At 39.2% G+C, this 15,195-nt stretch overlaps 1 protein-coding gene across 2 annotated transcripts; it reads right to left on the bottom strand.

Moving 5' to 3' along the window:
• Window positions 1-65: 65 nt before the first annotated feature.
• On the bottom strand, window positions 66-13,999 carry LOC119840258 (histone acetyltransferase KAT6B). Of its 2 annotated transcripts, none has more exons than XM_038366774.1 (11): window positions 12,805-13,999; window positions 12,261-12,422; window positions 10,973-11,124; window positions 9,596-10,491; window positions 8,662-8,875; window positions 7,971-8,368; window positions 3,918-7,872; window positions 3,467-3,567; window positions 2,766-2,935; window positions 2,232-2,340; window positions 66-1,890 (listed from the first exon to the last, which is right to left on the bottom strand). In XM_038366774.1, exons 1-11 carry the CDS (start codon window positions 13,342-13,344, stop codon window positions 1,607-1,609), a joined length of 6,981 nt encoding a protein of 2,326 aa, XP_038222702.1. In that variant the 5' UTR covers window positions 13,345-13,999; the 3' UTR covers window positions 66-1,606. The 2 variants fall into 2 exon arrangements, with proteins under 2 accessions (XP_038222702.1, XP_038222703.1); XM_038366775.1 differs by having other exon boundaries at window positions 10,409-10,491.
• Between the last annotated feature and the right edge of the window lie 1,196 nt (window positions 14,000-15,195).

The raw sequence follows: 15,195 nt of genomic DNA, 5'->3' as shown, positions 1-15,195 counted from the left end.
CAAATGGAAACATAAGTCATGGAATTTGGTGGTAGTACTAGAGGTATGAAATAAAACTGCACAAATTTTCACAAAATTATATTTTGTGTGATAACACCTGCTACAAGGTCTTATTGTTATTGTATTTACAATATTCTTTATTCTACACATTAGTAACAAATAACATTTATAACGTAAGGAGCAGATCTTACAAATAATTTACTGTAGGGAGGCCTTGTCTCGCGACGACACTCAACTAATCGTAACTTAAAATTTAATTACCGCGATTGTTAATAACATTTGGCAATAAATAACTAGGATAACACGAAAAATAACCCTTAAACATAAAGCGTAAAAGAAATTAGCTTGTTAAACTTATATTAAAAAAATATAAAATTAATCTTTAGGCCCGTTTCATATGAAATGGCTCACCAATCATACTCGCTAACGTGAACTAACACTATCACATGGATAAAATTAAAAATTATTATACAAATATACTAGCATCATTGATCCTATGAATACAGCCTTGTGTTAAGTAAAGCGGTCCATTTACAATATCTTACATTGGAATTAAGCATAGTTTGGGACGAGAAAGAGGCACTTTTATGAACAGATCAGACGGACCTATGATAACATTATTATTATACGCGGACTGTACAGATTATGTATGTATATTACATCTCAATGGAAAAACAAAACAGCATATACACATAAAACATAAGCATTTTAAACAAATTTTTACATAAATGGTACAATTTTCGAATCGATTGCACGCAACTCTCATTAAAACACTTAATACTTATGATTTCTTTGGGAGTTATAAAATATTAATTACATGATTTAAACACACCCCGATAAATTACTGTCCGATCAAAAGATTATCACAGTTCATGTGCCGATATCTAAACTGTAAACGGATAAAAATTGCAATCGCATCCTCACTTTATTGCACTATACAATTATGCTACATTTCATTGACGGTACAAATACAAAATAAGTCTTTAAATACATTTTTATTCAGTAATTTTGTACTTTTCTCAGTATTTCGTCAGTTTCCTCAGAGAGAATCTACATACACATTATTTTTACAAACAGTGGTGTGGGTTGGGGTGGGGCCCAAATTATTGGTAGTAATTCATAACAAAAGAAAATAACCACCTGGCCCAAAAATAAAATATAAAACTACACTCTAATACAAAAAAATGACAATTATTAATAATAAATAAACGAAAACTTTAGTTACAATTATTGTTTAAAAGATTTGGATTGGATTCGAAAGCATTTCATTATAGAATTATGCATATATTTCAAAACACCCCACCCCCTACATCCTACACCCATAAACAAAAACCTGCCTCTTCCAACTGAAACACTGACAAGGCAACTCAAGTGGTGTTACGTTTCCATATTTACACATAATCTAACATTATTTGTACTATAACTTAACACTCGTTGGTCAATCAGTTCCCGCATGAGTATTCACAACGACAAACTTGCAGTTAAAATTTCGAAACCGTCCAAAATAATAGTCCGATAGAGTTTAAAAAATTTACACACTGATATACTGTTTTATCACTTGTATTTCACTGCACTATCACTTGCGGCACTGAGTTTTCGGTCGAGGCTACCGACGCATAGTCGAGTTCAGAGTTTGCATGGTGAGGGGTGGCGGGGGGTTGATGTAGCCCGCGTATGCGTACACGTTGGGTTGCTGTGCTCTGGGGTCAGGAGCTGGGTACTGGACAGTGGGCTGCACATTCATCATCTGTACAGGTAGGTTGTTGAACTGCTGTTGTGGGGGCACCCGGTAGCCATTCAGACTGTACTGGTTGAGGAGGTGTGTGTTCAAATTCGGCGACATGCGGGAGCCGGGGCCCATTGGCACGTGTTGTATTTGGCTGAGGTTGCCTGAAATGATTATTGAAAGATGATGTTTACTAGGCACAGATATACATAGCTAAGGATATTTATTGAATGGAATATACATCGCAAGAATGATTGTCAGATATTCTATTGTGAAGTGCTTAAAACAAATTTTCATAATTTTTTTTTACTTAAAATAACAATAGCCTAAAAAAATGTACCATTATTATATTTTACAACTGAATATTGGTAAATTAAGTATTAAATTAAAAAATTTAAGAAAAGGTTAACGACAATTTTTCCAACCATTTTTTAAATATTCTTTCTTGGACTTAATTACAAAATACATACAAATAAAATAATACATATGAAACAGGCATACTCACTAGTAGCGTTCCGTGTGTTCCTTGGTGAGTCGAGTTGGTTGTGCGCGGGCGCATAGTACTTCGGCGCGTGGTAATGACCGCTCGGAGGCGTGCCAGCTTGCTGCCCGTACTGGAAATTAATTGACATAATGTAAAGTAGTTATCTTGCAAAGGCAACTGTAGCAAAGATTTTACAAGTTCAATATTACACAATGACCTCTAAAAACTTTATCAAGAAAATAGCTTATAAGGAAAGATTATTTATTGTTCTAAAAAGAAGGCTTTAACACTGTTCTCATTGATTCATTCAACAATGTTTACTGTTCTCTCTATTATTCCGTCTTATTATCAGATAGAGGTTTATACTATAAACCTCTATCTGATAATGATATAAACTAATTGGGAGCTTGACATTTTCATATTATACCATTAATTTCAAAGCTTTATCCAAAGTAAGGCGTTACGGAAAACAGAAAGAGCTAATAAGTAGTTAATTGCAATGAAAAATCAATTTTTTTTTTTAATTAAACATATACTCAATTGACGAACAATAACCTGCGCGGGCGGCGTGTGCGGCGGGTGCTGCGGCGCGTCGGCCATCTGCTGCAGCTTGGCGAGCGAGCAGGACGGCGCCCAGCCCGCGTGATACTGCTGCTGCTGCTGGAACCCGAGGTAGCCGCCCTGGTACCCGCCGCCGCCGCCGCCGCCACTCGTCTGCATCACGCCTGCGGAACACCGTGCACTTGCATTATATATTTATTTTAAATAATTAGATAACATAGATCCATGAATGTTAGTAAATTTTCAATTGATGGGGCGCCTATGCGTTAATCTGTCGTTTCGAATGTGTACCATGAACGACGTCATAAGTTTCTCTACGCAACCACACTCACAAGTCTAATGCGACTGTCCCGCACTCTATCAAGGCTCTTTGATAGAATGCGGGGTTGCGTGCTGTTATTTATATTAAATAACGTTTACTTACATTATACAATGTTATGACTGTAGACGAAATTATCTACACTTATAATATAAACTTTTGTATTTTTGTATGGTTGCAATGTTTTCACGCAAAAACCACTGGACCAAATTCAAATTCTTTCACATAGACTATATATGAACGAAAGGACAATCTTAAGTGAGTATTACGCCAGTGCAATCTTCGACGACGAATAAGTTTTTATAAAAATCAAGATATGTGATATACCTATAATATGCCATTGGATCTTTCTTATGAATTCCCCGCTAAAGCTTACCGTGCGGCTGGTGCGCGGGCGGCGTGGCGCGGTGGCGCGCGGGCGGCGTTGCCGCGCTGCGCATCGCTTTGCTCTCCGCGGTGCCGCTGGCCGAGCTGTTCCTGTGGTCATAAATATGGCGTCAAATTCACGAAAATTTTCCTACTAATATACAAATAAAGATACCTAATGCAAGAAATTATATATTTAGATAATCCATGTAATTCAATCTTCATGTAGTCCAATGTAATCTTTACTTACGTTCAGAATAATGATCATTCATACACACATTTTCCTCATTTTTATAAATTTTTAAACCAACAAAGCAACCGTCTGTCTGTTATGATTTCATATTTAAAATGTCGAAATCATTTAAATTTATCTGAATGGATTAAATTCTATCATAGGAAAAAGTGATTAAAATATCTAGAGAATCAATTACAAATATTGTTGTATGAAAGAAGAAACCTACCGATTCCTGTTATTGATCTTCTGTTGCTTTGGGGGCTGATTGGGCTGGCTCATGATCGACGGTATGTGTATCGACGAGTGCGGGTACTGCGGGCTCGGCGCCGGGTGCATGTGCATCATGGAGCACGGTGAGGCCAGGTCTGACCCAATGCTGGTCGGAGATTCCAGCCCCAGTTGACTGACATCCAGCTCGCAGGCAGGATACTGCACTGAATGCACCGAGTTGCTTGTAGAATCTGGCGTATACACTCCCATAGATTGCAACGCCGGGCTGACAGCTTCGCACATCTCTTCTTTACTGTTCTCCTTAGGAGACTCTTCCTTTTTCGAATGCTGTCGGGATTTCTTCTCGATCTCGGCCTTCTCCTGTCCGCAAGGCCCATTCTGGTTGAACGATTTGCATCCAGGCGAGGTTAACACCTGGGGACTCTGCTGCCGGTATTCAGCACAACTCGTCGCGACCTCGGGCTGCTTGTTCACTTGCCGTTGCATCATTTGCTTCATTTGCGCCTCGTTGTGCGACTGAGACTTCTTTGGTTCGCATTGCGTCTGACAACCGGTCGTGATTTTCGATTGTTTAGCCGGTTTGCACTCGTTCTTTTGGCTGCATTCAGATGCTTTAGACGTTGGAGCTTTAGCTTCCTTGTAGTGCGACAGCTGCGTCGTGTAAATACTGCTGGATAGTGCGCTGTACGCAATGTTGTGAAAGTCTTTTTGGTTGAATTTTTGCGGCGACTTTTGCATTTGGTCTAAATGCGGCAAGTTGAACCCTTGGAATTTGTCGAGGTAGGTTTTGTCGTTGTTCTTCATATCGAGAAACCTGTTGTGGTCCCACGTACTTTGCAACCTCGTCGGATCCCACGGTGGCCATTGTGGATACTGAGCGTGTGTTGTATGGTAATTGGGGATTTGGTTCATTGTATAGTCGGCTTTAGGAACCAGTTCGTTGTCATATTTAAATTTCGGCAACATTTTGTTTATATCATTTTGATCCGCTTTTAGGAGCTGTGAGCTGCAAGTTTTGTCATGTTTAGCAGATACGTTTTTTGATTCGCATTTTGTGGTGTTGGACTTTTCTTTCTTAAAAAAATCTTGCTTCTTCGGCGCCTCACTGGTCTTTGTATCCGACTTGCTTGTGACCGTGACCGAGTTTATTACGTTTATTGGCACAGACGTCTCTGGCTTCCTTGCGTTTGCACTTTGGTCTGGAAAAAACATCTTGGGTTCCGGAGTACTTCTAGGCGTATCATTTTTAGACGGTTTTTTATCAGTTTTCTCTAATTTACTGTGTGCAGAGTTAACTCTAACATCTCGAAGTTTACTTTTCTCCCGCGGCCTTTGATTCGGATCATTCTTGTCTTGAGAGCTATTTTGTATTATGTTCATAGAACCACTCAACGAAGTTTGTAATGAATTGTTTGTAAACGTATGGTCCAAATCAGTTCTTTCCAAGCCCAAATTGACAGCGGCGTTAGCGCTTTGGCAACGTGGTAAAAAATTAATATCAGTCACATTTGGGACTTTTGGTATTGATACCACTGGATTCACTACAGGAGATGATATAGGATGTGGAACTTCGAGTTTCGTGGTGGTCTTGCTTATAACGGGTGTCGAATCCGGCATATTTGTCATGACTCTATTTTGTTCACTAGTTTTAATGAGAACTTTATCTGTTTGAACTCCTTGCGATTCTTTAGTGATTGGCGGCCTGTGATTCATATAAGAATGCTGCATTGAGTTTATTGGTTGGATTGTCATAGAATTACTCATAGCCGTTTGATAATTTTGCATGTTCGTTTCAATTATACTCCTGGATACGACTATCTCATCTTTACGAGTATTTAATCCATCACTTCGAAATGTAATCTCGCTTTCTTGACTGGTAATCGGATTTTGCAATTTACTCGTAATATCTATGAATGAATCTGATTTTGGCGGGTCAGGCCGTTTAATACTTATAACATCTCTATGTGGATCTAAACTTTGAATAATGGATTCAATTTTATTTGGTGACTTTTTCTCTGTGTGTTTCGTGTCATCCATATTCTGATGTATTACTGTCTCTTTTCGCATTTCAAATCTTTTCTGTTCAGAACTAATATCTGTATTAGTTTTTTCTGGTGATTTCTTAAATTTTGGCGATTCACTTATAACGGTTTTATCGTTTTTCTTAGGGGAAATGCCTGTTTGTGGAGAATTTGGATTATCTGACTCTCCTTCTACAACAATAGTTTCTATTTGATGTGTTTTTGCAACATTTGGTACAATAAGGTCCATAGATGATTTATTCCTACTGATATCTTCCGGTCCTTTTGCATCTAAGACTATGTGCGCATTTTCCGTAGTGACTACAGGCATCACTTTGGAAGGACTTTCATTTTCTTGTATTTCCTTTGGTTTCGACTCACTATTTTGAACTGGTATGATGTCATTTGCTTTTGGAGATGGCAGTGGACAACTTTGACTATTATTGTCATCCGATTCCGAAATGATGATTGTGTCCTTATCATCTAAAACTGTTTTCACTGGTGATTTTATTTCTCCATTCCTAGTCATCTCTTTCTCTTTTGGTTCAGCTTCACTGGAATTGTTCTCGCTTTCATTAGTGTTCACATTAAGATTTTCAAGATTTTGCAAAGAAGCGTCACGTTCGCATTTATTATCTGTTGTTTCATTGATAACTTGATCTTTCTCCGCGATCGATTTGGGTGAATCCATGTGTATGCTATCCAGTTCCATATCACTAGTATGATTATCCGTACTGTTCTCCTCGATGGGTTGTGGAGTACCGGGTTTACTTGCGACGCTCTTCCTATCTTCTCCTTCCTCAACATCCATTTCATCATCTGCCTCACCCGAAGAATCTTCTGAACTCTCCTCCGAATTCTTAGCTCTTTCTTCGACTTTTTCGTCATTAATCTGAGCTGTGTTTGGTTGTTCAGCAACTGGTTCAGCCTTATGATCAATATCATTTGATTTACAAGAATCATCATCCAATTTTGTTTTCTTTGCGACGGGCGAGTCACTTCTCTTTTTGGCCTTGTTCACTCGTTGCCGCTTAGATTGTCTGCCGCGCCAGGCGAGTTTTCTCTTACTCTTTACTTTGCTAGCCGGAGTGACCCGCGTTTCTAAACTCTCCTGACTATCTTGACTGTCTGAAGCATACGCATCTTTAACACTCTGTACATTGTTTTCAACAATTTCATTTGCTTCGTTCTGTAAGACTCGTGAAGATCGACGCGCGACGCTCTTACTTCTTGGTCTTCTGACAATTTCTTCCTTCTTATCCTCTTCAATTGTTTCCGATATTTTCCTATTGCTGTCGCGTTTCCGTTTCCTGTTACCGTCTCCAAGTGATGGCGTAGTTTGATACGTACTTTCACTGTACTTTAGCGGCCTCGTTCTTCTCCTGCCTGAAGATGTAACTTCTACTTGGCTGTCAGGTGCCTTTTCTGCATTATTAAGTGCACTTTCTTCTTTAGATGGTATCTCAGGCTCTGTTTCAGTATGTTCACTCTCAGTTTTCAAATCGCCTTCATCATTTTCTGTTTCTTGGTCACCTGAATTCTCTTCTGGTGATCTAAAGGGATTTACGGTTGGTGCTAGTAATGGAGTCCACCTTAAGCATTCAGGATCGATTTCGAGCCGCGGTTTAGCTCTTAGCTTTTTCATGTGATTATCAACCCTATTCCAATCGACACAGATGCCCAATTTTACGGTATCATCGTTTGGAATATATCTCACAAAACCCAGCAGCTGAAATGTAATGGCTATATCATTCATATGCATTCCCGTGGTCAAGGCAATGTCTTCAAATGTAAATGGCTTATTTCTATATTCATCAAGGAATTCCAGAATTACAGATTTCCAATAGGCGTGATACGAAACTCTGCCTAAATCAGACAAAGGCTTTTCTGGAGTTCCTGGCTGACCTTCTTCCTTCGAAAGTAAATAACCTGTGAACGAAATAACGAAATTAATACAAGTGCTACATAATAATACATAACAAAAAAAAAATTTCAAGTTTAATAAAAAAAATAATTCCACCACTCACTAAAATGTATCAAGAATCGTCCATAGCCCTGTCTTTGATACTGCGGCATTGTCATTATGCATGACACATTATATTTCTGCTGACAATGTTTCTCTTTTGAAAAGTATCCAACAAGATGACATCCTTTGCTGTCGTTTTTTGTCAACACATAGAAAAGGAAGGGTTCAACATCGTAATACAGGGTTTTGTGGTCAAGGAACAATTTCGCCAAGAGGCAAAGGTTCTGGCAATAGCTCTTATTGGCATTCCCATCCACTTCAAATACGGAAATATCACCACGTCGATAAATTTCTGTGGCTGGAGGGTGTCTCCAGAGGCACTTGTCAAGATGCCGCACTAACACTGCGCGGCTTTTTGCGTATTTAAGGCAGAACTCGCAAAGGAACAGTTTCGGTAATCTGCAATAGGATGAGAGCCTTAATTATGTAGCAATAAAAAATTAAAAAATATTAAGTCAAATTCCCAGTTTAGTACTTTCGCTGACAATTAGAAAGAAGAAAGATAGAATGTTTATTTAACACCACCACATTTGCGCACAGTTAAATTAAAATTATAAAGTGAACTTATGACTAATTGGTGTGGTGCTAAAAAGGGTAACTACTCAGCATGTGATACGCGTTATGCGCAGCGTTGATTTTCAGAATTACATTTGAAACTATTATAAAAATACTAGAATTAAATAATAACCAACCTCGCATACTCTTGTGGGAAGGGACTCGAGTACCACGTCTCGATCTCCCACTGGCCAAACTCAATAGCGGAGGGGCATCTAGCTGCCGAACTACCCACTCCCGCACTACCCCCCGCTCCCGAACTCCCCTCTCCCTCCCCGCCGCCAGCTGTACGTGCCGCTGCGAATAACTCGGCATCCGCTTCCGTCACGCCGGGTGGAAGACGCTTCCCTTCTGTAAATTAATAGTGGTTTGTTAGGTAAAATAGAAAAAAATTTGATCATATAAACATAACATGTGATTGATACATAAAATGTAGCTCATGATTTTTTATGTGGATATTTGTTACATAAAAGGTTGTAGATATATATTCGAGAATATGAATGATGAGATGTTTATGCAAATCTTAAATCAAATATATAAAATAATGAAAGATGCTTATTATTAATTGCATGAAAATATATTAAATTAGATTGTGGCAACCTAACTGAAAACATTTAATATACATGCAGTTATTTCCACACACAAATAAAAACATAAAAAATAATAAATCACACACAATAACAGTATAAAAACGCGCGAGCGAAAGTGCATGTGTGGATACTGCCGAAGGAACACGTCCGAACAGAGAAAACGTACAAACTCACCGTCCGAACAGGTATGGAAAGGATAGCGCAATTTAAACGTAAAACACCATCGATTTGGATCGTTTCGCGACTGAAGCCCGGCTCGCACGCGGCCGACTGCGAGACACCCATTCTAGAAACGAGACGAGTCCATTGATATAGCAACCGTAACAGTCTAATGAATCAGAGCACCGTGCGTATGCCTCTAAAAGGCCGTATATCAATGGAAGGATCGAGATCTCGCAATCGCGTCGCGCCGGCGGCCAACAATCAGAGCGAGACGGTCAGATCCACCGAACACTTTCACCGCGCCGCGAACCGATCTTACCCGTCTGATTGGTGGCCGCCAGCGCTAGGCCGCACAATAGTTTGGCGTCCTCCGCCCCGCTCCCGCTTCGCTTCGCGCCTCCCGCGCCGCGCTTGCCCGCCGCCAGGCTGCGCACCAGCGCGCTCGCGCTCAACCGCACCTCGCTCCTTTCCTGATCCCCGCCCCTCTCCCTCTCGCCCTCCCCCTCGCTTTTCTCTTTTTTTAGCGACGCTTGGTACCTTCGAAACGTACTCCTCGTCTCCTTCAATACCTGCCTATCTTCCGCCTCCGGGCTCTCTTCGCGTTTGGGAGGTCGAGATCTGTGCCGCGATTGCGATCTAGACGCCGTCCGCACTGAATAGAATTCTGAGAGGCCATCGAATAGCGTCGATAACAGCCTATCGCTGCATCTGCTACGTCTTCTTTGCCGAATTTCTGTTAAATTAGGTCTCGAGGCCCGGGAGCTCGGTCGGAGAGGCTCTTCTTTCTCTTGCAAGAGGGGTTGCTTCTGCGCTTCGGCCGCGAACCCCCAGACCGCGGCGGGCTCTGTGGCTAGCCGCTCGAAGAGCGTGGGGGCGGGCGGGGGCGGCTCGGGCTCGGGGGACCGGGAGGAGGAGCCCGCGTCGGAGGGCGAGCGGCGCTGCAGGCACAGCTCGACGCGCTGCACCCTGGTGACGCGCACGCCGCCCCACTTGGAGTCCTCCCAGCTCTCCCACTCGCTGGAGGACTCCCTCCGGCGCCGCTTGACGAGGTTGAAAGCGGAGAATCTGAAGAACTTTTGTTTCTCCTTGGACATTCTCTGTTCGGACGGGAGGCGGTATGGGGAGGCATTACCGTCGGACGGCTCGTCGTCGGAGTCGGCTCGCCGCGCCGCCGCTTTTGGTTTCCGTTTCTTGGGCGTCCCACTCATTGTCATCCTGAAATTGATACAATAAAACATACTATGATAGCTACAAATAAAAAAACAATTAAATTTTTTAATTTAATTTCTAGATCAAATTGACAGTTAAATTTACTTAAAAAATATCATTATAATATAAAGCAAAACATTTTTGTATAGTGTAAGTAAACTATTTTGATAAAAAAAATTATTTAATTCAATAACTACATACTTCACATCTTATGCAAGATAATCATGATAATGTCTGTTCTGGCAGAATAATTTTTTGATTCAGCCTAATTTAAATAATCATCACAAATTAGACAAGTCCTAAAACCTCTGTAAGAGAACTAAATAAATGTATTATTATAATTTTCATGTGTATTTTCATACCGCAGAATGCTGATTAAATTCAGATTTTCGGGTGGTAACCAAGTAAATACAGCATGTAGTGTGTACTGTTGTGTTAAAACAATGTTATTATTGGATGTTAGGAATGGTTCCCGTTGGCTTCGTACCTAGGCCGGCGCGCGCAGCTCTCGCACGTGAAGGGCGGCGGCGCGCAGCGCGGGTGCGCGACGCTGCTGCACGCCGAGCAGCGCGCCGCCCACTCGCCGCGCGCGCCGCACGCGCCGCACCGCGCGCACTCGCCGCAGCACCACCGCCCGCTCTGTACCCAAACATTATACTTTATTGACACACTTATAACTTCAGCAATTGTAGAAATTTTTAACCAAAAATAAGACTTGGCTTAAAGGTCTTAAAACCACATGTCAAATCTTCAAAACAATTGCTTCATCTGTAGTTTCTATAAAATCAACTTAAAGACTAGATTCTGACCATTTTTAGTTAACAGACTGAATTAAAAATTTGCACACGGGTCTGTAGCTATAAAATAATTTCATATTAAGGATGTGTGGCAATATAATAATTCTTCATTACAATCACAAGGATTCAATAATTTCCTTGTTATTCACTGAATAAGGGTAAATGAAAGAATGTAGTTGAAACTATTAAAGCAGGAATTTATTTATTTTTACTATGTTTTGTTATAATTTCTCATGTAAGAATGGTCTGGTTGGGTTGCCTAATGGTAAATGACCATAACTGCTTATTCCAGTATGTGTCAGCTTCCACACAATTTGAGTTACGATTAAAAAGCTGCAATCAACTCACAATGAATAAAATGGGAACAATCTTATTTGATACTACTTTCTATGGTCAGTTTCACAGCTTCTGGGTATGATCTATTTAGATTATATGTCAGTTACAATTAAAATTACACAAAAATAAAAAATAAATATATAATAATAAACACAATAAACTCAATTTGATCTCAAATGCATATGTTACTTAAAAACTTATAACTTGAAAGAAATAACTGTTAACACAAAATAAATAGCATTACTAAAATGTGTATTTGAGAAAACATGCAAAAAAAGATAGTCTGATTTAAAAAAATGTGTAGTCCCTGGTTATATCACTAGTTGTTATTAATTTTATTTTCAAGTAAATAAAATGAAATATATGTTTTTAAAAAAATCAATAAAATCATTCATTCATTCATCACATTTATAATTTTCATTTTATAATGCGCAACCACTGTCTCTTTGCCATAAAAAATATTGATGAAATTATAATTTTTATTAAATACACCAAAATAAAATTGAGCAATAAGTTACATAAACTAGCAGTGCCCTACAGTTTCACCAACATAATACATGATGATAAATATGGAGAATAAATAGACTATTCAACACAAACAAACAAACTTTTCATAAATTGTAAAATTTTCTAGATTCTTACCTTAATAGTATTTAAGTTGACATATTCCAATAAATTCAAGCAAGTTGGGTGCGCATAAGACTTGCACTGGGTACAGCAGATCAACGCCTCCGCAGAGCCCTGCCTATTCCTAGCATCTGTGCCCAAACACTCTGCACACACTGGCACCCCTCCAATTTGCTTCTGAAATATTAAGTTTTGTTTGTAGTAATGCTGCACCAAAATATAGGCACCAACAATGACAATATGACATTGATTGTTTAGATGAAATGCAGATACAGTATAAATAAATAACATAAAATAGTTTGGGGATATTCTTTAAAGCAAATCTATGTGAATCAATTGTTTGTAATATTAAAACTAAACTTTTCATAATACAAAAGATAATCACACAAGAGTATATTGATGCAATTGTTAATTCAATTACATACTTTTGAAAAAACAATCACCTTTCTTATTGATCTAAACAGTCAGTTGAAACAAAAATAAACACACCTTATCTTAGATGTAGTATTTTTTCCTATCAGATACTGTTAAAAAAATCTTTGTTTACATTGTAACATACCTTTTCAGGTGACTCTGAACTCTTCTTCAGTTTCTGGCGCTCTAAGCCAGCTGGACGGTCCGTGACCTGGTAATTACCAGACACATTGGTCAACAGACCCCGAGCCACAGCACGTTTCGCAGCAGCTCGTAATAAAGCACGCACATCCGTGTTCTCTTCCACTGACACTTGGTATGCTTGCCGCAAATGTTTTTCAATTGTTTTCAAGCTGGAACCATCTCTTTCGCCCAACTCTCGTACCGCTTTAGCCACAACACGGGTGATATCCGCGTCTGCAGCTATCCGCAGAATTTTATTTTGCACTCCACATGGATCCTTGTACGTACTCTGACCCTTATTATACACTTTTAACACAGCACCATCGCGTACAGCTCTTTCTAAACGCTCCGAAACAACATCTTCATGATAGTTATGATGCTGTCTTATCGCATGACAGATGCGCTCAACGCTCGGCCTCTGCTTTTGCGATCGTATTTTATGTATCGCTTCAAGAATCCATCGCTTCCACACTTCTTTTCCAACGTCGTCTGGTTCAATCATTTTTGTTTGAGATTATTTGTTACGGCCGTCTGAGTAACGGTACGGTATAGTCGCTTGAGATATGTCAACACCCATCGTATTTTGGCGCCCCGAGCGAAATTCCATTTTATAAAATGGAACCTCGCTGGAAGCGGCCGGAAAACTCGGCCGCGTTACGAGACGCCAACTTACAACATGCGCGCAAGGTGCTCACTCACGGATGACACATCGGGCCTCACAAGCGGGTTTTGGCGGAGCGAGTATCCAATGGCGGCCATCTTGTGGCAATTACAATTTACGTCTTGAATATATCTAGACACAACGTAAATAAAAGTTTTTATTCATAAATGCACTATCGTCGTTTTCCAGTTGCTTTAACTTCCAAAACACTTAACGTTAAAATCACTAGAAATAATACGTCATTACAATATTGAAATACACTAGTTGTTCCGGTTTTTTTTTCTCACAATGCGTCTTCACAAAACAAAAAACACTGTTATATTTGGCTAATGATTGCTCATATTCAAATTTATTTTATTTTTTGTGCTTAACCAGTTGTCATATAATTTAATTTCTGCTAATTTATCATAAAAAACATTCACAAAACACCAACAAAAGGCTCTTCAAAATGGCTATCAAACCATCAATCAGATTTCTTGCTACATGAAAAAACAATTTTGATATCCTGTCGGTAATATTGTATTGCCATTTTAATTATAATTTACCATTATTTAGCTTCACACTTTGTAGTTTCTACTCTAAAGTTTGTTTATGGTCTAATCATTTGTTAGTTATGTCTATGGTTAAAAAGATTAAAAATATTTAAACCGTATAATCGTATTATTATATTACCTATATTTTACAGTTAATAACTATTTATCTCTGTACCTCATTAATAATTTATTGCAATTCTATTACTTCAATAATGAAAAAACAGCTTAGTAAAAATAAGAGAGCAGAATAAAAACAGTAGAGTAGAGTACTAATATGATTATACCTGATATAATTAATATATTTTCACAGACCTGTATGTATGTATTGTCCAGTAGTGTCGTCTAATGAATGACAATAATAGTATAAATAAAAAAAAATTGTTTTGTGCTCTGTCCGTCAATCACGCTGAAATTACTGAACGGATTTTGATGAAATTTGGTATACAGACAGCAGACAGGATACAGGACATATGAGCTGACTATAATCCTTTTTATCCCAATTAAATGCTCCCTTGGGATAAAACAGGCATCTTGATATCCGGGTGGAGCCGGAACTAGCCTAATAATAAATAAGCGTGAATATCCATTTATCTAGGGAGTGGTTAATGTAAGTAGGACAGCTTCAACAGTTGCTGCTTAATTCTTTACTATCCATTTGCCCGATTCCAAAATTTTTTTTTACAGTATATTTTATAGTTAAATATAATAATGCTTTAATTCATATTTCATTGTAACTTCAACCTTTATATTATTTGTTTCGTAACAATATCCGGAATCCATCTTGAGTCAAGCAACCCCTCTTTGTGCCTTGAGTCAGCGTTTCCCCTACCTCTCCGATGGTGGCGCCGTCTATAGTGTTGTTTTGGCACTACTTACGAGGCGCCTGAGCACCGGGTGAAGTCTCGTCATTATAGCGTCGTTCTTTATGCCATGCACAAATCAGCTAGGAGTGTACACTTTGTAGGAATTAATTAATTATTTAAAATTTAATTTAATTAAGTGTAAAGTGCAACCTCTCTGTTTCTAAAATTATGGAGAAGCAAGATTGCGAGCACGAGGAGGAGCCGGGTAATAAAGATCCGACCGGAACGGTTTCTGGGAAGCGTCGCCAATATCCTTCGCATAGTTCGGATAGTGAAAATGGCTCTTCAAGCAGCGA

Source organism: Zerene cesonia, chromosome 5, assembly GCF_012273895.1.
Source record: "Zerene cesonia ecotype Mississippi chromosome 5, Zerene_cesonia_1.1, whole genome shotgun sequence".
Taxonomy (NCBI): Eukaryota; Metazoa; Arthropoda; class Insecta; order Lepidoptera; family Pieridae; genus Zerene; species Zerene cesonia.
The sequence above is the reverse complement of the archived record's forward strand: the minus strand, read 5'-3'. Positions and strand labels throughout refer to the sequence as shown.